Source organism: Zonotrichia albicollis, chromosome 4 (assembly GCF_047830755.1).
Source record: "Zonotrichia albicollis isolate bZonAlb1 chromosome 4, bZonAlb1.hap1, whole genome shotgun sequence".
Lineage (NCBI taxonomy): Eukaryota > Metazoa > Chordata > Aves > Passeriformes > Passerellidae > Zonotrichia > Zonotrichia albicollis.
Window position 1 is genome coordinate 15086671 of NC_133822.1, and position 22796 is coordinate 15109466.

At 47.5% G+C, this 22796-nt stretch overlaps 1 protein-coding gene across 6 annotated transcripts in view; it reads right to left on the reverse strand.

The window, feature by feature from the left end:
• Positions 1-22796, reverse strand: part of CECR2 (CECR2 histone acetyl-lysine reader) — a 144364-nt gene that overhangs the window by 16389 nt on the left and 105179 nt on the right. For 5 of the 6 annotated variants that reach the window (XM_074540184.1, XM_074540185.1, XM_074540183.1 and 2 more), the window contains 7 exons: positions 12730-12913; positions 11897-12036; positions 11333-11437; positions 10685-10734; positions 8264-8433; positions 7471-7548; positions 2550-2706 (listed from right to left, as the gene is read on the reverse strand). In XM_074540184.1, coding sequence (XP_074396285.1) covers positions 2550-2706; positions 7471-7548; positions 8264-8433; positions 10685-10734; positions 11333-11437; positions 11897-12036; positions 12730-12913 — 884 coding nt within the window. The remainder of the gene's footprint in view (positions 1-2549; positions 2707-7470; positions 7549-8263; positions 8434-10684; positions 10735-11332; positions 11438-11896; positions 12037-12729; positions 12914-22796) is intronic. The other variant, XM_074540186.1, reaches the window with a different exon arrangement.

Genomic DNA, 22796 nt, shown 5'->3' on the forward strand with positions numbered 1-22796 from the left:
TGAGGTGTCCCACAGAATCTAAGAGAATTGCACGACCAGAAGTCCAACACCCCATTTCACATAACAGAGAGTATCTGAGTCTGTCCAAGCACTTTTCAGAATTCATGCTGCTTTCATAAAATTTGCAATCCTTAGATGGAATTGCAATGGATACCTAAGTGAGAAAGCTGAGGAGAAGAACATGAAGTGATTATTTGGGCAGCAAATGGAAAATCTCTGCTGACAACAGCAGCCAAGAGGTAAAGATGTTGTAGATTTTAAAAATCAACCAACGTCTGCCAAGGATCTGACCTGGTAAACTGACAGGAACCAAGCAGTGCTGCTCTGGTACCAGATCTCAGCTAGGATTAATAGCAGGAGTCTCTAACACAGCTAGTGATTAACATTGTGTGTTCAAGAATGAGCAGAGCTCATTCTCATATGTTGGCTTGGGTTGACTCCTACCCAGCAGCTTTCAAAATCTAAATAATGCCCTAAAAAGTGCCTCAACAAGCTAGAAACTCATATATGTGATACATTATGTTGAAGCAGCACCTGGAAAGAGAGCTGGGAAACTCCAACCTGCTGTTGTGGTAGAAATCTAGAAAGCTTCCCTAACTTATAAATTCAGGAGAGTACAGATGGGCCCAGCAGGAAACTTGCTACCTGGGGGGTGTGTTGGAGGTGGGGGAGGTGCAATCTTGGGCTGGAAACAGGAATGGGATGTTAAAACAGAAATACCATCCAAAACTGAGAAGAAGGTGAAATTCATACAAAGAAGATATTTCACATCTCCCCTCTACAGAAGGCCATACAAAACTAATATTATATTCCAAACAGACTAAAAATTAGAAGAAAATCTTTGTTACCATAAAATTTCTGTTGTTGGATGTCCAGTTTTAACAAGTCTGAACCAAATAAAATAAATGACATCATATTCAAATCATTTCCCCTCCATCATTAGAACTGTAATGACAGCAAATGCTAGTGGTGGGTGTGCTTGGCACTAAGAAATGATCATTAAGAAGCCAGTTTTACCTGGAGAGCTGCTGGTTCTGGGGATGAAAAATACTGTAGTCATTGAACTGAACAAGTCAACATAACTTTTGCAAACAGCTTTTGCACCAGCTTAAAAGAAGACTTCTCCTGACTAAGCCTAAATGGACTAGAAAAGAGTTTAAACTATGTGAAAGAAACTGCACAAAACAAAATTAGAGCACCTGCGCCAATAGAAGCAAGAATGTATTGTAACTTGGCTTAAAAGAGGCTACTGCTCAGCCTCACACCAGTCTCTTTGCATGGCTCTGATGCCTTTGAATCCAGTGATGTAATGATTGAATTTACTCAGAAAAGGAAGTGGCTTATACCAAACCAAAACCATTTTACAGGAACATTTATCTTTGCAGCTCTTGTGGAACTTCAAGACTAATTTCGTCTATAAAGATGAAGCATTAAACCACAGAGAATATGCAATTTGCCAAGGGAAACAGATATCTGTGGCAGATATGGAAGCTGGATGAGTCTAGATTTAAAACACCTGATTAGCTAGGACTAGCAACCAGGAATACACAAAAGTCAAGGAAGTAATTGGTTTTTCTAATGGTTAGAAAGGTAAGCAGGTAAAAGAAGCTATTCTTAGATAATATCTGGCCTCCTACCAAACATCTGGTAGCAAACTGTTTCATTTTGTAAGTTTATAAGAGTAGCATGAACTTAATATTTTTTTTTCTGACTCTTTATCCACTTTGGGACTCATGATACTCATACTGCCCCACTTTGCCACAGCTTTCTGAGGATGCTCAGCCTTTCCATGGAATTACAACAGCCCAGCCAGTCACTGTGGATAAAGCAGCAGCTAAAGGAATCCCCCATAAGGGAGGCCAACTAAAAGAAACGAGCTTGCTCTGACACCCACACCTACATGTACTGCCTGCTCTCTGTGCCTTGATCTCAGGTATTCAACACAATATGGTTGTTTGCTCCAGAAGAGCTTAAATCAACATTTAATTCATTAACCACAAAAGTTTTAGACCAACACCTGAAATTGCCACCTCTGGTGCTCTATGCAGCCTGGCCTCTTCACCTTTAGTTCTCCAATTGGTAAGGCCAGCAGCAATATAAAAATCCTTCTCTTGCTACTCCCATGTTATTCCATTCCCTTTCTCCTCAAAGGGAATTCTTCCTCCATCATGCATTGGGCCAAAAGAACCAAATGCTATCCCAGTGAGAGCAAAGCAAACTAATCCTGCACACAGGGAAATCATGAGGAGGCAAGTGGGGAGACAGAACTGAGAAACAACATGAAAAGCAGGAGAAAAGAATTGACAGCTGGGGCAAGGAAGAAAATTAGCACAATTTGAAGAAGACAACACAGTCTAAAGGTGCCCTAGAGAACAGCCACCAACACTGAGAGGACAGACAAAGGAAAAGAAACTACAGTCAGACCAACTTATCAGAGAACAAGAAAATATTCTCATTAGCAAGTCTGGCAGGGGAGGAATGCAAATGGCAAAATTTAATTCAAGATCTCAGTCGTGAGTTTGAAAGTTTCCACTCCTGTTCCACGTTACCTTCCACTGCTTTGACCTTCTCCTCCATCTCCCTCTTCCTCTCCTCCTTGAGCAGCTGTTCCTGCTCCCTCTTCTGCACTGCTATAAGGATCTGGCGCTCCTCCTCTTCCTCTCTGCGCCTCTGCTTCTCCATTGAGCTCAGCACATTTGGGTTTACCTGTAATAGAATGATGCACCAAAAACTGTAACTGAGTGGCTCGCTGCAAGCTGAGCAGAGGCAGGTTTACTTGGAGGAGGTATTAAAGCACACCTACAATGGATGACTGGGAGGGAAAAAAAGGGGGAAAAAAGGATTTGAATGAACGATTTCCTAGATGAAAAGCAACATGGAAAGGGAGGTTATTTGCCAAGCAATGAAATCCTACTGACACAAGGACAATGGAGGGAGAAGCGATGGGTTAGACAAGCTGCCATTCTGTCAGGGATGCACCACGCACATTTCTCTTCCCTTCTGGGCAAAGGATTCAGGCTGTTGACACCCTTACACAACACCTCCACCTCTTCCAGCTAGCAGAGCTCTGACTGTAAGTGTGAGAAGGACTACTTTGCCAAACCTGTCTCTGCTGCAAAACACAGAACACTTCCATAGGAAAAGCATCTGGTACAGCCCTGCATCAAGGTATCATTAGGAATGTTTTCCTTTCCTGTTCAAAATTTCTGTGTGCTAATCTCCCCTGAACTGGCTCTCATTTGTTTGTTTGGACAGTTTTCCTGCTGAGTCCCAAAACCAGCTCTCTCATTCAAGAACACCTGGCTCTTTATTGCCCCACTTTCTCACCTCCCCATTGCCAGCAGGCTGCAAGGCTGTGTTTGATCCTACTTAAGACTTCAGGCTTCCCAGACCAGGGGCTGCCTGCTCCTATTTCTCCAGTAAAGTATAAGGTGTATATATATATGGAAGTGTGGAATTATCTTTATGACCTTAATTTAGTTCTAAGACAAATGTATCAGTCATCCACCAGCCACTCCTACCCCTGTGACCAAGATATGTGTACCTTATCAGCAGGGAATATCAACCAGAAAAAACAATGTACATACAGTTTGCTTCAACTTCACTTTCAGGGAATAACCAGCAACCACCACTTAGGCAGAAGGCATTTCCTGAGGATTAGCAATCAGCCGGGGTCCGTTGGCTGCTGCTCAGACCATCAACTTCTCCAGGCCCATTATTAATCCCCAGGGAAAAAAAAATAAATTCTGGCACCAGGATTACTATTTTGTCCTTGTTTCATTGCCCAGGAATGGAACCTGGGGGTGTTTTGATGAATGCCTAGAAATGTTGTCTGGTTTCACTGCACATTCATTCCCCCTCTGCCTCCCCTTCCCCTACACAGTCCCAGGCTGCCCTACAAACTCCCACTCCGGTTTTCTGCAGATGAGCACCATGCATCATCACCAGCAGAAACAATACATTAAGAGAATTATGCTTCAAACACCAACAGTCACAGAGAAGTGTCCACAAGAGGGTCATGGGACTCTTGACAAAATTAGGACCATATCCTGCATTTAGGGACAAATTGGGCAATAAAACCCACCTATTCTGTGTTGATCCTTTAAAGTGAGACCCAGAGCTCCATCTCATCATGAGGGAACCATTCTCTTATTTTCCATTTTATATCTTTGTCAAAATGTTATCACTTTATTTGTCTATCTCTTTTCTAGGGAAATTATTCTGTGAGTTCAGGTGCCTTGAGATTAGCCAGCCTCTCCCCCCAGTCAGTTTGAAGTTTGTTTCTCAACCCCTCATTCCATCCAATAATTCCTAGTTATGCTCTTCTGGCTGAACATAAATTCTCCTTTTCTTTAGTCACATTCCAGCCTTTACCTTATGGACTCCTCAAACACACAACTCCCACATTTCTACATTTAGATTAAATGTTTTCTTATAAAGCAATCCCTTCAGTTCCTTGGCATGATTATTCCAGTTGTTTCTCAAACCTTTCCTCTCTGATCAATATCCAAACACCAAGATGCCCAGGATTGTGCTATGACAAGGACAACAGGTCAAGAACCTAGAGCATTGGGTTCTATATTTCCACTTTTGATTCTTTTTTTCCTCAAAAGCTCTGCCATCTGAATTGCTACTTGTGAGCTGCAAACAACTTCCTTTCAGACCTGATCCTGACCACTGTCAAACAGTTTTCCTCTGACTTTCTTGATAAATCTTAAATTGCAATAGGAACCAAAAGAGTGAGGTAAAAAGAAAGAGGTGAGCAGGAACCCGCCACCAAACTTGGTATGCCAAGATATTTTAGTGAGGATGTGACCATCAGCCTTTACATTCTCAAACCACTCCATGTAAGCCAGCCTGGCACGTTAGGATTTCTTTGATTGCTGGTACACAGGTGAAACCTTCCCTTTGCCTAGATTAATACAACTTCCATCTCTCATGCCCTGTGGAAACAGGAACACAACATCCAAGCTGCAGTGCTCACACCAGAACCTCTCCAAGCCTGCAGGGAACACTCAGCACCCTGAGCTTTAATGGCATGACACAGGATCCACAGCATGCTCCAGAGCAAGCCAACACACATATGGCATCAACAAAGCACTTTTAAACAAAGGAGAGGGTGTCATCCTACCAGATCTAGAAAGCAAAGGGAAAAGCAGAAACCACAAACACAGCCTAGAGAGCCCCAAGGACTGCAGCAGACACCCACAATTGCACTTACTCCCTGCAGCACTTGCAGGGCAGCAACAGCGCTGCATGGGCTCTTTGAGACCCTTCAGACACAGAAACAACCTCATTCCCAGAGGCACCTCTGCCTGCTGCCCCACCTAGGTCCATTGGGGACGAGTGTGCTCAGCTCAGGGTTAAAAAAATACACAAACATGAACCAGTAAACTCCTACTGGATTGGTGGAAGCAGACCCTTATTGGAACGACAAAAGCAAGAATCAAGCACAAGTTAAACTTCCTTCCTGACCACGGAGGAGGCAAAAGGAGGTGGCAAAAGGACAGGACTCTTCTCCAGCTTCCTCCCCACTCGGAGGATAAACACCACAGCGACCAAGGCATCACCGCCTCCTTCCCTCCGGCAGAGAGCACTCCAGGACAACATCGCTGCTGTCCCCTGCCCTGGGACTCTGAAAGAGTCAAACTGCTGCCTTCAGCTCTGCTCTCCAGACACTGGGTATCAGGCTTCAGGGGCAGAAGGCCAGAAGGCGCGGGTGCCCTGAGTGCCCTGGCCCCTCATCCGCCAAACCTTCCTGCTCAGGTTTCCGCAGCGCTCTCCTAATGAGGGTGCTGCTCAGGCGGCTCTTAATGAGGAGCTAATCTGAACCACCTGTTGAGAAATCCCCCGCAGGATCAGGAGCCCATGGAGCAGTTACATCTCCAACTCAAGCAGCAGCCAGGAGAAAGAGGTCACCTGTACCGGGCTGAGGCTTTCTCCCCCAGGCTCGCCAACTGCCCACCCTGGTTTAAGGAACAAGCCACCAGACATGCTGGCACTTCCCTGGTGCCCCATGGCAGGGATGGGCTCACATCCTGCTGGGGAGCAGTGTGACCATCACCACTGTGGCTGGCTGGCTCCCTGTCCCGGCACAGCGGGTGCCAGGAGGGCCCCTGCTCGCTGGAAAGGTTTCACTGGCCCACAGGCAGCAATTAACAGCCCTCTGCTGCCGCAGACCTGGAGCACCTGCGGTACTGATTAGCATCATTCAGGCTCCATGTGTTTCCCACTCCCCTCCTCCTCTGGGATTTCTGCTGCCTGTGAACAAACACGTGTCCCTGTGCTTCCTGCATGGTGGGCTTTGCAGAGAGCAATTCTGGCCCCAAACTGACCATCGCTGGGGTCTCATTTTCCTCTCGGCAGGCTTTTATCTGCAGCATGATGAGAGGTTCTTCCTTCCTTTTATTCATCTGTTTCTAAGTAATTACATTTATTGCACAGGGACCTGTACTTTCTCCTTTGTTTTGGGGGAACCCCTGACTCTAGCTCACATGGCATATTCCCTGCAGCCTAATTTCCCAGGGTTTGACACAACACCAGGTAACTATGTTTCCATTACATCTACAGCGAGAGATTATGCCCCAACCTGATAGAATTGAGACAATTTTTTCCTCTGAGGCTAATCTGGTGTTGTCTGACCGATTGCTTTGGGTAGCAGTTGCCAGTTCAAAGACCCCCCATCTCCACAGCCCCATGTCCCTGCCTGTGCTGGTGTGCCTGTTAGGGGCTGTGTGGTGAACTGGATCGGAAAACTGATCTATGTTAAAAATAACCCCGACCAAAGAAAAAGGTTATATTTAACTCCAGTCATTTTCCTGGGTCTGGTTCACTGCACAGACCCTCAAGCAGCAGCAGTGCTGTTGCACTGATGGGGTAGAGACGAGATGAGGGTGAGGAGGCACAGAAAGCGCTGTTAGAGCCCACAAGGCTGCAGTTTGATAAGCATTTCTTTAAGCAGCCTAAATTGTGACTTCCATTTCCAGCTGACCCCCTCCTAGCTCAGCTCCATACTGCATCAGTCATTCTCTCCCTCGGCGCTATCTACACCCTCATGTGTTTGCAGCCTCACGTTTTCCCCTTGGCTGAATTTCTGTCATTTCCCTTTGTAAGCTGGTTCTTCTAGCCCTCTCATCCTTCTTCAACTTTTCTTTGAACTGCCTCGAATGTGCCAGCACTTTCATTGAAGTGGAATTCCCCAGACTGAGCGCAGATTTCCATCTGCAGCTGCAGCGGGGTCTGCGGCGGGGCCGTTCCCTGTGCGATCCAGAGGGCAGCACCTCCCTGCTCGCCATAGAAACCCCGGGTGTCAGCCTGCCTTTGACGGGCATTACCACCCATCTCTCTTTCAGCACAGGCACTTTCAAGCGGCTCCTTCCCACTGAATGGCGATGCTGCGGTTTATTTCTTCCCCCAGGAGGCATCTGCTCTGCCTCCCTCCGTCATCCTCCCCCTCACACCCCCCCTCACCTCCTGCTTGATTGGTTTGACGGGCTGATGGTCAGACATCCACCTGGGAGAAAACTCTGTCCGCTGCAGACGCTTCTCCTGAAACAGGGTTGAGAATTGAGGGAAGGAAAAAGAGAGTGGAGGAAATTAGGGCACATCGGTGACACTGGCAGCAGAAACTCTGAGGGCTAGAAGTGACCATGAAATCCCTATTAGCTTTACAAGGGTAGCAAACAAGCAAACTGAACTCGATCCAAGAACAGCACGCTGACTGCAGAGCCTGTTTCACAAAGCCATCCAGCCAAAGGATCCCTTTCCAGATCTGTCCCACCTGGAAACACTCAGCTGACGGACAACACCCCTCAGAGTTTTGGGCTTAGCTAGGGCAGCTAAGCAGCCAGTGCCCCTTCAGCAGAGCCAGCAGAGAAAGGGCAGTAAAAGTGGAATCACAGGCAGTTTGCATAGAAAAGCCAGGCTGTAAATCGCAGCAGTTCAAAAGCACAGAGATCCCCTGCCAGCAGGAAAGGGCCACAGGACACGGCTGAAGACAGTAACCCCTTCAGCCACTCTACCTACACTGCTGTGCAATCACCAACCAGATCCTCGAGCACCGACTCCAGCACTGCATGGGGGACAGTCTTCCCCCCATCCACACATCCTCAACAGCCCCAACATCCATGGCACTTGCAGGCTGTAGGTGCAGGGAGCAGAACAGGCTGGCAGGCTGCTGGGATTTAGCTCTCCTTCACTCAGCAAGCATCCCTGCTCTTGGAAGTGGTCAAAGAGAGGTAAACAGGATGTCATGTCTCCTCACCTTCTGTGCAATCATGTTGCAGATCTCCGGCAGGAAGTCTTCACTCAAGAGTTTGTAGAGCTGCCTCTCTCTAAGGGAAGTCCTCTCTCTGAAGCTCTCTGTGACCTGCCTCCACTCCTCTTCCGTCTGGCACAGCAACCACCATGTCCCACGGCCAGGCCCCTGGGACCCTTCAAAAACATGAAAGGATGTTATCTCCACAGCAGTTATGACTAACAGCTCCTCTCAATCCCTTCTCTTCTCTCCTCAGGGCTCAGGAAGAGCAAGAGACACTGGCAAAGGCCACTGTTAAAGAAAACATTCCATTTGCTACAGACCCAAAGCTCTCTTCATGGACCAGAAGCACTGCTGCCTCTGAGAGTGATGCCAAGATAGAGAGGAAGTACTCAGGGGAAGAAATAATGGTGCCACATGGCAACACACAGGTAGTGTACATCCCTGTAGCAACCCCACATTCCAGTTATTGTAGACTGGAGAAAAGAATTTAATTTGTTTTTTGTAAAGGGGGCTGTCAGCCAGAGCAGGACATAGGGAACTGCAAATGTCTAATTTAGTCTGGCAGCAGAATAAAGTCATCAAAAATAATGTAATTTGAAATACTTTTTTTTTTTTAAAGCATTGCAAACCATTTCTGCAGGGCAACAAATCCTCCTGCTCCCTGCAAATGAAATATTTTGTTTGCAGGCACTTGAAAGAGCAGGAGAGGAAGCGAAGGACAGGGTTCATCAGGCTGCCAGATGAGGGGGAAGTTCCAAAAGTTCACATCCCATCCCTGCTCGATCCAGAGTGGGATTGAAGCAGATCACCCACTGCTCTGAAGCATGTCCCAACCACCAAGACACTTTGAGAACTGTTCCACCTTGTGTGAAACATTTGAATATTAATTGTGAAGGAAGGGCTCTCTTGCACTGTGGTTGGAACACCCACCTGGAGCTAGGGAATGTGGTTCCTGCTCCACAAATGTTTACACAGAGCAGGGAAGCCTCATGGGTTGCAACTTGTATGCTTTTGCCCCAGGATGCTCTCTGAGCACAAAAGGGTTGCTGCCCTTTTTTTGTTTTTGGAGTGGGGAATGTTTTGGATCAAACACCTTCAGGCTGAGGGGTTCTCAGCTCCCTCCAGACTTTTCTAGGGCTAACCACTGGCTCCCAGGAAAGCAATGGAGCAATGGTCATCAGCACCACTGGCAGATGTCATGCACCTTCTGAACACATTTGCAAGCAAACTAACAATGAAAAACAAAAAGAAGTAAAAAAGCTGAACCTGACTCTGGGCCCTTTGTGGATCTGAAGTGTGAGTGGCTGTGACGTGCAAGGTGTCAGGTTGTCCCAGGAAGGCTGGAAAGCTGCAGGCTCCCTGCAGTACCTGCCCTCTGTCAGGTGCCCGGGGTGCAGTGCAGTGGCACAGAGTTTCAGCTCTGTGAGTGCATGGGCACTGGTAACTGAGACAGCAAAGGTCCCGTGCTGCCTCTGCTGCTCTGCCTACAAAAAGCCATCCATCCCTTGCCCACGTGCAGCAGGGAGCTTACCTGCATCCTGCCCCCAGAGCCTGCATCCTTGTTTCTCATTCCCTTGCCAGCTGCCCGCAGACAACTCATTTCAATAGCAAACAGGACTGAGGCACTGCTTTGTGCCAGCAGAAGATTACTCTGCAGCTGAAGTGACACAATTTGCTGGAGACAATGATCTGATAAAACCCCCAGCGCCTCACGCGCATCGCCCGGCTCCGGAGAAGCCTGAGTGGCCGCCAGGAAATCTGAAGACAAAGTGCAAATGGAAGGAGGCACGGGAAAGACAATGCCACCCTTGCCTTTTATTGTGAGGCAACAGGCAGGCGAGTCCCTGGGTTTTGTGGAAGCCAGTGGATACACATGTATGACAAATGAGTCCCAGCTCCCTTGAACTCACGTTCACATCATGTTGCTAACTCGCTTTTTGCCTCGTTAACCCTTAGCTGGGTACCCCCAAGACATTGTTTACCACTCTCAGCCACCCAATTGCCATGAGGAAGGAAAAGGGAGAGGATTAAAAAGGTTCTTCCTTCCCTATCTTAGCATCACTGACTTGACTCTCTTCCCCATTCCTGCTAACAAGAGTGGTGTGTTTTACCTTACCCCTGGGAGACTGAGGACCATTCACAGCCTGCTTTTTTAGGTGAGCCCTTGAATTCCAGTGTATCCCAGAAGGTTAGGTTTCTTCATCCCAAACTCAGCCATAACAAAATAGGAGGCCTCCAGGTGCCCAGGCTCCCAATGCCAGGCAGTCTGTAACACAAACGCCTCCTTCCAAACTTGGCCCCAACCTCCAGCAGAAGGACTCTCCTGAGAAAGGCTGAGTTGTCTCTCAGGCATCTCTCTGGGTTTTGATAATTTAAGTCTGATTAGTGGGTGGTATCAACACCAATACTGCAAAATCTCTTTACCATTTCTTATCTGAGTCTCGTGGATAAGCAAGCTTTCTTCTGCCTTCTCCCTACCAAAAAGAAAGAGAAGGAGTGATACAATAAGTACATCACATCACCAAAACACAGCTGTTTCTGACGACAAGAATAGGGAACACCACAATTATTCAGCACAGAGCAAAACCATGAAAAGAACACTGCAGAACACACATTTGATACATATTACAAATATATATTTATCATAGCTTCGTAAAGTTTTTGTAAGTGAATGGTGCAGGATGAAGTTTGTCAAGTACAGTATCTCAGTTCTTAAGGGAAGCATCCCAAAATCTAAATGGACTCAACTGGCCTGGATTTCTGGCTTCAAGTCACACAATGAAAGTATTCTTTATCAGGAGCAAATTCCCTAGCACTGCATGGTGGAACTGCATTTGAAGTGAGGTGGTTGGAAGAGTGATGCCCACTGTTTCACCAAACTTCCAGCTAAGTCAGAATTTGCTTTGGAGAGTAATCAAAGCATCCACCAAGTCTGAGCTTGTTTCACTTCTGAGTTGCTTTGAGATTATGGCTGCATGGTATATACATAGTTATTGGGGGAACCCCAGACATACATTATACTTCCCTCTGGGAATGTATTTTAGATCTGTTGCAGGAAGAACCCTTCCATACCTCAGCAAATTTTCCTCCAGTAGTTTTTTCCGCTTCGGAGGTCGCCCTCGTCTCTTGCCTGTTTTCCCAGGAACGTTTGGGGTGTTTGTCTGCCCCCCACATCCCCTGAAAAATGGCAAAACCACCATGAAATATCTGCCAGCAAGGCAACTGAGGCTGGCAGGATGGGAGAGGGGCACAGAAATCGGAACAGCTGCTAGGATCCCAACCAAAGGAGGGATTAAATCAGAGCAGCAACAGGACGGGGAGGGGAGAGGAGGGATTCCCACTGGCTGGGAGCCGCCGGTGCGGGGCAGCCAGGCAGGAATGCGGTGGGGCAGGCAGCAGCGCTCCCCCAGCAGGCTCTGCCGGTGCCACAAAGGCTGCAGGCTGCCTGGACACAATGCATGGCTGCATGGCAGCCCCCAGCCTGCTTGGCAACTCGGGTCCCGCCCGCGCTGCCCCTCCCCAGGCCCCGCTCCCCCCGGCACAACAGCAGTGAGGCGGAGGAGCCCCCTCCGGCCCGGGCCGTGCCCCCCTCGCCCCTGCACCAAGCCAGGGAGGGGGTGTGTGAGGGGCTGTTACCTGTCTGCAGCCAGCTCCCCATTGGGTTTGCCCTGCACCGGCTCCTCCTTGTACATCCTGGTGCCGTAGAAGTACCAGTACAGGGCGCCGCTGCTGTCCTCGCCCAGCGGCTCCACGCGGAGGCTGTCGGCGTCCAAGCCCTGCGCCCGCCGGGAGCCCCCCGACAGACGGTGACAAGTTGAAAAGCGGCCACATTGTCACACAAAACATGATGACACCCCTCGGTAAACACCTCCCTCCCTCCTTCCTTCCCTCCCACCATGCCACAGCAGCAGTACAGCTGCTCCTCCCGGCCGAGCTGGGAAAATGTTACTCCAGGGGGAAGATGACGTTGTCTCTCTGTCCAGGGAGGGATTTAGATTGGCATCTCTAATTTGAATGGCCTCTCTCGTTTTAACATTTCATCTCTGGTGCTCCTGACAGGGAAGGTCTAATTAGTGCTGGCGACAGTCATGCACAGCCCTGAGAAGCTCCCTCCCCCCCCATCCCTGCTCTACCCTCCCCCAGCTCCCCCAGTATACTTCATCCCCATCCTTTCATCTCACAGCATCCCTCAGCAAGGCAGCAGTCTCTGCTCTCACAGCCCTGCCATTACCATCAAAGCACCTCCAAATTCACTCTTTGCAGAAAGAGTAGCCAATGCAGCCAACTTCCTTAGTGACTCCCATGTTATGAATACATCCACACAGGACAAGGGCCCAAGTTCTGAGCAAGGCAGAGGAGGGCAAAGCGAACGGCTGACCCACTGTGACCCCTTCTCTTCCCAAGAAGATTCTGATCTGGCCCAGCTCCTGTGGCCACAGAGTTTCCCTCCTCCCTGCTGCCCAAAGCACCTTGAGGAGGTCGAAGACATCGTCGGCGTCGAGGCGGTAGTCGCAGAGGCGGTGCAGGATCTCCACCCGCGTGCGCAGGGGCAGCTCCTGGAAAGTGCACTCCCTCAGAGGGTTGGGCTTCCCTTCCTCCAGCTCCCAGCGGTAGTTGATGATGTCCTCCAGGTAGCTGTGAAACGTCTGGGATCTAACCAAGGAAGAAAAGAATCTCACACACTTCCTGTAGTTTGTCATGTCCACCTGGTGCACCAAGCGACTGCAACCAACACAATGCAGGGACAGAGAGCACCTGAAGGAAAACTGTCAGCTATGGTGGGTGCAGCTCCATCATTCACATTCCTAAAACACAGCAATCTCATTGCAACATCACAGGATGTCATGACACAGTCAGTTTTTTATACACAACTGTTATTTCTTTCCAAGCAGAATGAGCCAAACATGGTAGCAACTCATCTCCTTTCTACCCCAATGGGCAATGCCTTGTGCTAGCATCAGCCACTCTTAACTAAAATGGGGTGCAACAGAATTTGAGTCTGCTCCCCTTCCAACTCTTCCCATTTGATGGGGGGACAATTTTCTTCAGATTTCCCTTTGCCCTTCACATCTGTCATTGCCAAGCCCTGCTCATCTCAACTTCTAAAGAAATGTTCATGCCCTGGTTCAGTGGCTTGAGACTATGCATAGCTGATTGATTCCTCCTCACTTTGCTGCTCTATGTGGTCCCTGGCTCTCCCTCCATCCCCACAGGTGCTGCCACTTTCTGCCTGTTCCTTCACTGGTGGCTCTGGCAGGACATCTGCACTGCCCACCTCACACACTGCCACACAACAAGGCTCATCCCCAACAGGAGTGCACCTCCCAAAAAGGAGTCAGTACAGAGGACTTCCCCGTCTGTACTCTCCCAGATCACCAAGCTGAACACTTGATCTCTTCATAAATATTACTATTAAAATGATCTTTCTGATTTTCTAGCTGGGTCACATTAAGTCCTACTTTCACTGCCAGCACTTCATCATAAAACCCAAGGAAGCAGATATTTCTCACCCTCATCTAGCACTGAGAGTGAGTGTCCCCATCTGACACGTTTAAGACCACTGATGGAGCTTAAGGCTAAAAGAACTCCTGTCAATATTTCATTGAGATGTAAGCCTTCACTCTGAATGCCCAAAATGTCAGGGGAAGGAATTTCAGGAAAAGGGGCCATGTCCCTAAATATAAAACTTTCTGAAGATCTGTCCATACGACTTTGAGTCCTGAGAGTTGCCAGGCTCGCTCAGCCTGCTGGAGTTGTGTAAAAGGGGACCCCCCCATGCCCCAGCCATTCTTGCACACACGGGAAGTCCATATGCCAGCAAGAACACCACTGGGTACACATTCCCACCAGCTCTCAAAAAGGCAGCTCCACTTGATAGGTTTTTGGCACAAGCAGATTACTCTATATGATTAATGGAACGGCGCCAGCACTACAGAATTGCATTTCCCTGAGAAATTGCTAACTTCTACAAAAGCTATTATATTTTAACAAAGAGGTGGAGGAGTGTGATCCAGCTGAAGAAAGATCATTAAAAGTCAACAAGAAGTTAACTATTAGACAGAGGTCTTCACACATTGGGTAAAGACCAGACTTCTCTGCAAGGACCACGACTGGCCAGTGACTGTGAGAACGAAGGAACAGATGCCTCAAGCCATGTCCACCTGGCAGCATTTCCCTTCCTCCTTGGGCAGAGAGAAGCACAGATCACCCTGCAGATCTCTCCTCACCAGCCTGCTTCTTTCTGACGTCAAATGCAAGCTGACCTCCCAGAGATATCAGCTCTCACCATACCGCTGTTACCAGCCCTCTGGTTGTATTTAACAACAGATGCTTGGGTGTACCTGGACCTGGTGCCCTCTGCAAGCTGGAGTTTGCTCCATCTGCGTGACACAAGCAAAGCATCAGTGTTCCCAAGCATTGTTGTTTCACTATTGTCAGCAATCAGACAAATATAACTTGGAACAGCCCCCTATGCTGACAAAGTTCAGTCACAAAGGGAGGACTGACATTTTATGAAATGCCTCAGAACTGCCTCAAGTAGTAATTAAAAACTACAGCAAGTATCCTTTTAAAAAGTGAAATATTCAGTACACACTACACCTACCTGAAGTAGCTGTGCATTCCTGCATTGTCTTTCTCAAATATCCCAAGATCTAACCTCCAGCAAGGACTTTGATTTGGGAAAGGGGGCAATAATAGATTCCCTTTACAGACTTTTTAAGAGTGGTATTTGATAATGTATCTTAAATGTATCAGATATTTACAGAAGCCATTAGATTAAAACAAATAAAAGAAAGAAAGACAGAAAGAAAGAAAGAGAGGAGAGAAGGAGAGAAAAGAGAGAAGGAGAGAAAGAGAGAGAAAGAGGGAGAGAGAGAGAAAGAGAGGCAGAGAGAGACAGAGAGAGACAGAGAGAGACAGAGAGAGAAAGAGTTGTATTTGGATGCTTAGTCCAGAACCATAAGGCAAATGACTGTAAGCTCTCAGACAGCATTTGAGTTTCAGCCCCACAAGTTCAGTTCTTCAACTCTGCCAGAGCTCAAGGCAGAAGATTATTTTATCAAATCTGATACAGAGGTTCTGGCTATTTCCAATAAAATGGACTCAAAAAGCAGTTTCCCAAGGATCCTCAATAACTAGCAGATGAAAAGGATTGCCAGAAAGAAACAACAAAAGTAAAAGAGTTCTATCTACTCCTATTTTTTTTCCTACCTAAAAGAAAGCAGGAAGGCATGGCTCAGACAGATACTTTTACCACGTGCACGAGTTCACTTATCTCGCTTTATCATTTTGGCTGCTCTCAAAGAAAACTGATCCAGGAAGCTGTTTAATTCCAGAAGATCATTTGAAATCATTGCCTATGTAACTCCCCTTTCCCCTAGGGACTGGCTCTGTTGATTTAACCAATTTGGTTTTAGTTTGACTTTCACATAAGTGGCTAACACTAGAAATTTCCGCCGTCCACCCGGTGTTCAGTGCATTACAAGCTCTGTTCTTAAGAGTACTTTTGAGTTCCTACCCCCATCAATTTTCAAAGACAGCTACTGTGCATTTGTCGCTTTGAATAAGGATAGAAATAAGAACCAGAGATGGGAAACAGATGTCTCAAGGCATTCCCAATCACTCTCAATCTTACCCAATTTATATTTTTCCTCTTAATGGGAACTGACCTCTTTTCTCCAGACAAATGGATAGTGCTCGTCTTCACCCTGTCTGCCACACCTACACTTAGTTTCACTTACCCCATCTCTTATATTTCTGCCACACCTACACTTAGTTTCACTTACCCCATCTCTTATATTTCCCTTTGAAAAAGTTTCTGAAACAGCTCTCTTGGTTTGGAAAAGAAAATCTGCAGGGAGGACAGCAATATGTGAGAACCCTGCCCTTGGGGTTCTTCCCTGCTCTAAGCAGAAATGCCCAAGAATAACTGTTTAGAATTGCCTATGAAATTAAAACCCAAGAATCAGAGAGACTGGATCCAGGAATGGAATTACCTGGATACAGTCTGTTAGATACCCTTTTTTCAAGCTCAGCAGGACACCAAAACACTTGAAAGTCCTACAGAGTCTCTGCTGCAGCTAAGAACCTCCAAAAACTCTTTTGTAAGTGGGAAGAGGGCAGGAAGGAAACCACTGAGCTGAGGAGACAGAAGTATCTCTTCCCCAGAGGTTCTCAGCATCACTGAGATGTGTAAAAACACTCAGTAAATGGAGGCAGTGTTAGGTCAGTACTGTCCTTTTCTCTACAAACTGGGGCATTCCCAAGGAGGCTGAACTGGTACATGGGCACATTCTCAGGGCATCTATCCAAAGGAAAACCAACTCTCTTCTGAAAGTAAATTGGGAGTCTTAGAAACAATTTACAAGAGAAGTGTGAGACCACGGGCCATGACTCTCACCACCTCTCAACCACTTCCTGATGTGTAGCACAGGCAGCTTCCACACAGCTCAGTAACCAAGGAAAAGTACTACAGAAACCAGCTACAACAGATCAGAAAATGTACCTCGAAGAACTCTGCAATTCTAAAACTTCTCCCATGCCAACATGAATAGCACCATTAATATTTCATAAAACAGAAAAACTTCCCTCACCTGTCAAAACATCCCTTGCTTTGCAGTTGCCCCCCAATGTGCAAAGCAATTTGGATAGCTGTAGTGGGGCAGTGGTGGAATGGTACATGCACATCTATGTGGTACATCCCACGTGGATGCAGATGATTTTTCAAGAGCCCAGTGCAATTCTTAGTCTTATCCCTGACTACACCCTGAAACCACAGGGCTGTTGTCAGAGGTCCCTATCTTTTGCTGCAAAGATTAGAAAGGAGGTCGAAGCCAAACTGCAACTGTGGTCGAAAGTTTTAATCGTATGTTGCATATACAAAGAGAAATCTGGGGCACAGGGAAGGACACGACCCAGCACATCTGTGTCAAAGGGGAGGAACAGCGTCAGACAATCCACAAGAGTACCACCGAGGCTGCAGCTCAAGTTGCCTGTGATCTTTAGCAGCAGCTGCAGAAAAATCAGGGCATAAAGAAGATGGAGCAAGTTGAGGGAGGGGCTCCTCTCCCCACCATGGGTATCAGCGCCCAGAGCAGCCAGAGAAATGATCCAGCCCTGACAGCTCAGCGCCGCAGCCCGGCCATCTGCTGCCCGGCTGCCTCCCAAAGAGGGAGGCTTCTCTGCTCCAGAGAGGGGAGCTGAGGACTCCTCCCCCTGCCTGGCAATCCCAGTGTTTTCCCCTGCTCAAAGGAGAGGCACCCTTCCCATCTCCCCGGCTTTGAACGTGTGGGGTCACGCTCTGCTGTCAGGAAAGAGAAGCTTGGCCACTGCTCCCGTCACCGGGCCCGGCTGCCTAGAGGGGCTCCTTTGGAGACTCAGGAACAGGGGGTGAGAATTTCACAGAGCTGATGGGGATACATGGAAAAATTTGGTTGGAGCTTCTGGCGTGCATGTTTGGCAGGGAACAGCTGCACCTAGAGACCCCAGCCCCACAGGGACACTGTAGGAGCAAACTCAATGTGAAATTCCTTCTGAGCATAATTCCTTCCAGAATTATATGTACAGACACACAATGCTTATTTTTTTTATCCTTATGCCCAAAGGAAGCGGAGTCACTTGTGCTTTTAGTTTTAAAGACTCCAAAGTAAATCAAATCTTGGCTGGAAAACTGTAAACAAAATCAAGCCAAACAAACAAAAGCTAAACCAAACACTGATTCAGTAAGAGAGTCCCTGTGTCAATCTGTGCTTCCTGCAGGCAGCATGCCATGGCCCAAGTGTGGAATTACTGTCACAGCACATTGCCCTATCTGGTCTACTGCTGCCAATTTTTTTACAAGCCCTCCCCCACACACATCTCTTAAAAAAACCCCTAAAACCCACCCCTCACAAAATCTCTGGTCCTATGGGAGCAAATATTGGATTAAAGGAAACATTAGGGTAAGGAGTTGAAATATCAGAGACAAAAATTTACCAACAATGTTTGGACACTGCTGGCACACACAAATAAACCTTCTGAAAGTGTAGATGCCAAATAATTGCCTGGACCCTCTAGCTAGAATATCTATCATGTTGACAGTGTTTTAAGTCTCTTGTTTCATTTAATTTACAAAATGCAATGGAAGAGTAAATACTGGCATGCTCTTGAGCTAAAACTGCTGGGAAAAAGGCAAGGCTGACCTGCATCTAATCCCAGACAGTATATTGTTCTTGAGATTAACACCAAGAACCCTGGCAAAACCAGAGGATGACAGAGAGCAGGGACAACAACAGACCTCTTCCAACTCCTGTCCAAAAGCTGTATGTGGGAGGAACATGGAAAACAAGACTGGGAGAGCTCAGCCTTTCTACCAAAGACCATTTAAAGATAAATGTAATTACTCTTGAAGCTCCTATTACCGAGTTAGCCACTAAGGGAAATAATAGAGGTGATACTTCTGTCCAGTAAAGGCTTTAAAAGCTGAAAAAGACTTGAATTCATTCAGTCACCCAGCACAAGTGTGGATTTTAGGAGGTTCTCAGTACTAAATGAAAAAAGACTTCTTGGACATCTAATTCACAGCGCACAAGAGAACTGGCTTTGCCTCTGTGATCGCTCTAGTTAAAAAAAAAAAGCCCAACAAAAATCTAGGTCTTACCAGAACAGACGTTTTATAATGGAATTAATTTTATGGACTGAAGATATTTCACCTTATGGGCTGGCACCTTTTAAGTTCTGAATTGGCAAAAAGGCACCAGCTTGGTGTTGGGAGTCACTCAGGTGTTAATGAGAGCATTAACTGACAGATGGCATTCAAGATATTTCTCGCCTCTCCAATGAAGACAGCTCCTTTGCTGCAGCAGAGATCAGGAAAGCTTAATTCTTAACAAGCATACAATGCTTTGGCACAAAGGCAAGCCCTCTGGAAGGGAATGGGAAGGATTCAGGGTTTGCTGGGATGACCTCAGTCAAACATCATTAACAGGGTCAGGAGAAGCAAAGCCTATTTCAGAAGGAAAAAAAATAATGTAAGGGCCCCCATGATCAATCTATCATGGCTTGTCAGAAAGAGAAAGCTTAGGCTGACCTTAGAAGCAATATGAGTTACTACTACCAGCCTGACCTTGAGCTCTCATGTAACAATGGAGACCATTTTTTTACTGTATTAATGAGCTTGCTTATCTGAGGTGGGGGAGGAAGCTTCATGGACCAGCTTGTACTTCACCTTCAATTTACCCTACTGCGAAACCAAGTCAGGTATGATGCAGGGGAAAGGGATACCACCCCATCCTCCAGGAGGACTGGAGAGGAATCCTTCCAAGGCCTGTGTGTGCAGCTGGCACAGGAGGTGTGCAAGCCAACAGGGAGCACACATTGCTCAGACCAGGGGCCAACCTGCCACCAGGGTGACCAAACTGCCTGATGCCCAAGGGAATGTTCTGCTTCTCCACAGAACACTCCCTGCAGCAGAGCAAAATGACCAAGGAGATCCAAGAGCCATGACCTTGGGCTTTAACAGCCACATTTAGCAGTGCCTAGCTGCACCACTGATGGGGACAGACCTCAAAAACTCCAGCCAAGGACAGTCTAGTGTGGGATCTCAGGATCTGAGTCCTGAGATGACGGGCCTCCGAGACCACCCTTGGGGGGCCCGGGAGTCCTGGAATGTTGCCAGAAGTGTCTGGTGGCAGGACTTTGACCCTACACGGGAGACGACACCTTTATGAAGATAAGAGGACTTCACCGGGGTGAATGGCGAAAAGATTAGTTAATTAGAGGGTGAGACACAGGGTTTAGGATTTATGTACAGGGGGGTTTAGAGGAGTAAGATGGAGGAATTGGGGTGTGTCCTGTCCTTCTTCTTCTTCCTCTTCTCCTCCATCTTCTTTGGCCACGGTGGCATTTTTGGATTGGTTATTACGGAGAGTGCACCGAGTTATAAGAATAAATGGTATTGGGGAAAAATGATAAATATTGTACACGTAACAATGGGTATAAAGATACGTGGCTGCCCCGGAGGGCAGACAGTGTGCTCATGGCTGACTGCTGAGCAGATCTCTGTTCGGCTGAAAGAACACCTTTTAGATAAACAATTAATAAACATAAAAACCGAAAGAAGAACTGAAGCCTCTTCTCGTCCTTCGATACGCGGGCTGCCCCAAGGCCACCTCGGGCCTTTCCAGGCCCCTCAAACAGCCGAGATAAACCGGACAGTCTAGAGAGACCAGTAACTCCACACTGTTCTTGTGAGAGACCTCGGCAAGGTCCAACAAGGCAGAGCTCTTGTGATGAAGGAAACAAACACTCAGACACATCCTGCTTTTCAGTGCCTGTTTTGAATCATGCCTGGAGAAAACCTGCTGTAGTGGTTGTGAACAAGAGTACAGCTGACATTAATGGACCCTGAAAGAGATCACAAGGTAGAGGGGGGAAAAAATTCAAATTACATTGATCAGACCTCCAGATTTCTCCTCCTAGAGCTGTAAAGACAGCAGAGATTGCTGGAGCACAAGACCATCACAAGGCATGTACAGGTCTGCCTTTTGTCCTCCATGGCAAGCTAGAACTAGTTTTTTGAATGCAGACATTGCCCAAACCTCAGTAATTCTGTGGCTTACCTGTGTGGCCATCAGGTAAGGGAAGAGAAAGACATCTGAAGATTTAAGCAGGTGGATGGCACTGGGCTCTCCACACAAGGATATTTGTCTTCATCATTGCTGAATATGGGAATACAATCATTCTACATCAGAACCATTGTTTTGTTTCAAAACAGAAGGACAAAAGATTACCTAGTTAGCAAATGTTAAGTAGCAGCAGCTCTTCCCTAAAACAAACTGGCCTAACTCCAGGATTTGGCAGTCTGAAATGTGACCAACTGGAGGCTTCCACATCCATGAAAGATCCATGTCTTCCACAAAAGTAAGGGACAGCAGAGTAATTTCAGCACCCTAGCAATTGCTGTTCCCTGCTCCTCATTTGTCCATCCCATAACTCACTTCTAGAACTCAAATGTGGCAGAGACCAGAGACCACCTCGACAATATGCTGAAGTGATGCTTAGAGAAGACATCAAGGTTCTGGACCTTTCCTGCAACACAATAACAGTAAGCTAGGACAGGAGGTTCAGCAGCAGAAGGGCAGCACAATCCTGCTAAAGAAATCCAATTTACATGGTTGGATCTAATTCACATGGCTGGATTTACATGATGGACTTCCCACCTGAACTCTGAAAATATTCATCTTCAGGAGAGGGGAAAAAAAATCTACAAAAACCCATGGCTGTCAGCAGCTCTAAGAACCCTCCTGCTCCTTGTTCCTCCACCTTCCATGCAATGAGCCCTGGGGAAGCTGGAAGGGGAGCTGGCAGACATGCTGCATCCCACAGAGAAGCAGAATGGGAACAGCTCTGGAGCGAGGCAGTGTCCCTGGGGAGGCAGGGAGAATGGAGAGCTGATGTGGGCTGTCTGCTCTAATAAGGGATCACACCACAGGAGCATGTGTTGGCTTGACAGAAGCAAGTGCAGCCACTTAACCTGGCTGTGACAGCTGAAGAGGGAGCGTTGCTTTGCCACCCCCAAAAACAGGGGGGTATGAAGGAAGAGAAGGGAAGGTAAAAGGTCACCACAGCTGCCCACCCTTCAAGAACATTCCAGGTCTCCATGTCCAGATTTCTCACCCCAGTCACAGTCCAAACAGCCATGGAAATTGCCAGCTTGGGCTCCTTAGCATTAGTAGCCCACACTCAGCAAGTCTCAAACTAAATGGGGATGCCCTTTTACCTGCCCTGAGCTGGAATGTGCTGCCTCCCACCCCTTCTCCCTTGCACAAAGGACAGGAGGCAGCACTCCACTCCTCCCAAGGAGGGGCTGAAGCCATCTCACACACCAGTGTGGCAAAAGGGCACGCTCTGATCTTCCCAGCTGCCTGTGGCCCACGCTTCTCCAGTGATTTGGCTCTTATCTAACAACCACCCTACAAATGACACAGCTGCTGGGGCTGCCTTGTTTGTTATTTTGCTGAGGAAAGGCAGAAAACAGCAGAGATATCAGCACTGTCCTGCATTGGTCTCTTCTGGAAAGGCTCTTTCCTTAGGCTGGCAAATGCCAGGGACAGGCAGGAGTGCTGAGATAAGTGTCTATTTGATCTTTTTCCCCCATTCACCCTGGGTTTTTCACTGCTTTATGTTCACAAAACGCCAAGGCAGCTAATCAGTGCTCTGTGACCCCTGTTAATTGGGCTGTGTGAGAGAAAGGCAGCACTGGCAGGAGAAATCACACATACCTGTTACTTTGAACTGTCCTGTCACATTCTGTCTCCCTGCTTGCAGGAGCTCCAAGCACCCTTCTGTGAGCCAGGGCTGCTCTGTTTTCATCATCATCCCCAGGATCAGCAGGAGGGGCCACAAGTGTTTTGTGCTGTGGCCCTGCCTCCAACACCTCAAAGCACAGGGAGGCAACAAAAAGGCATATTGTTGTTTCTGCTTCCGTGTGAGAAGGTGAAAGTAATTTTAGGTGAAGGAAACACGACCTGACGGCACTGATGGCCCTTCTTTCACC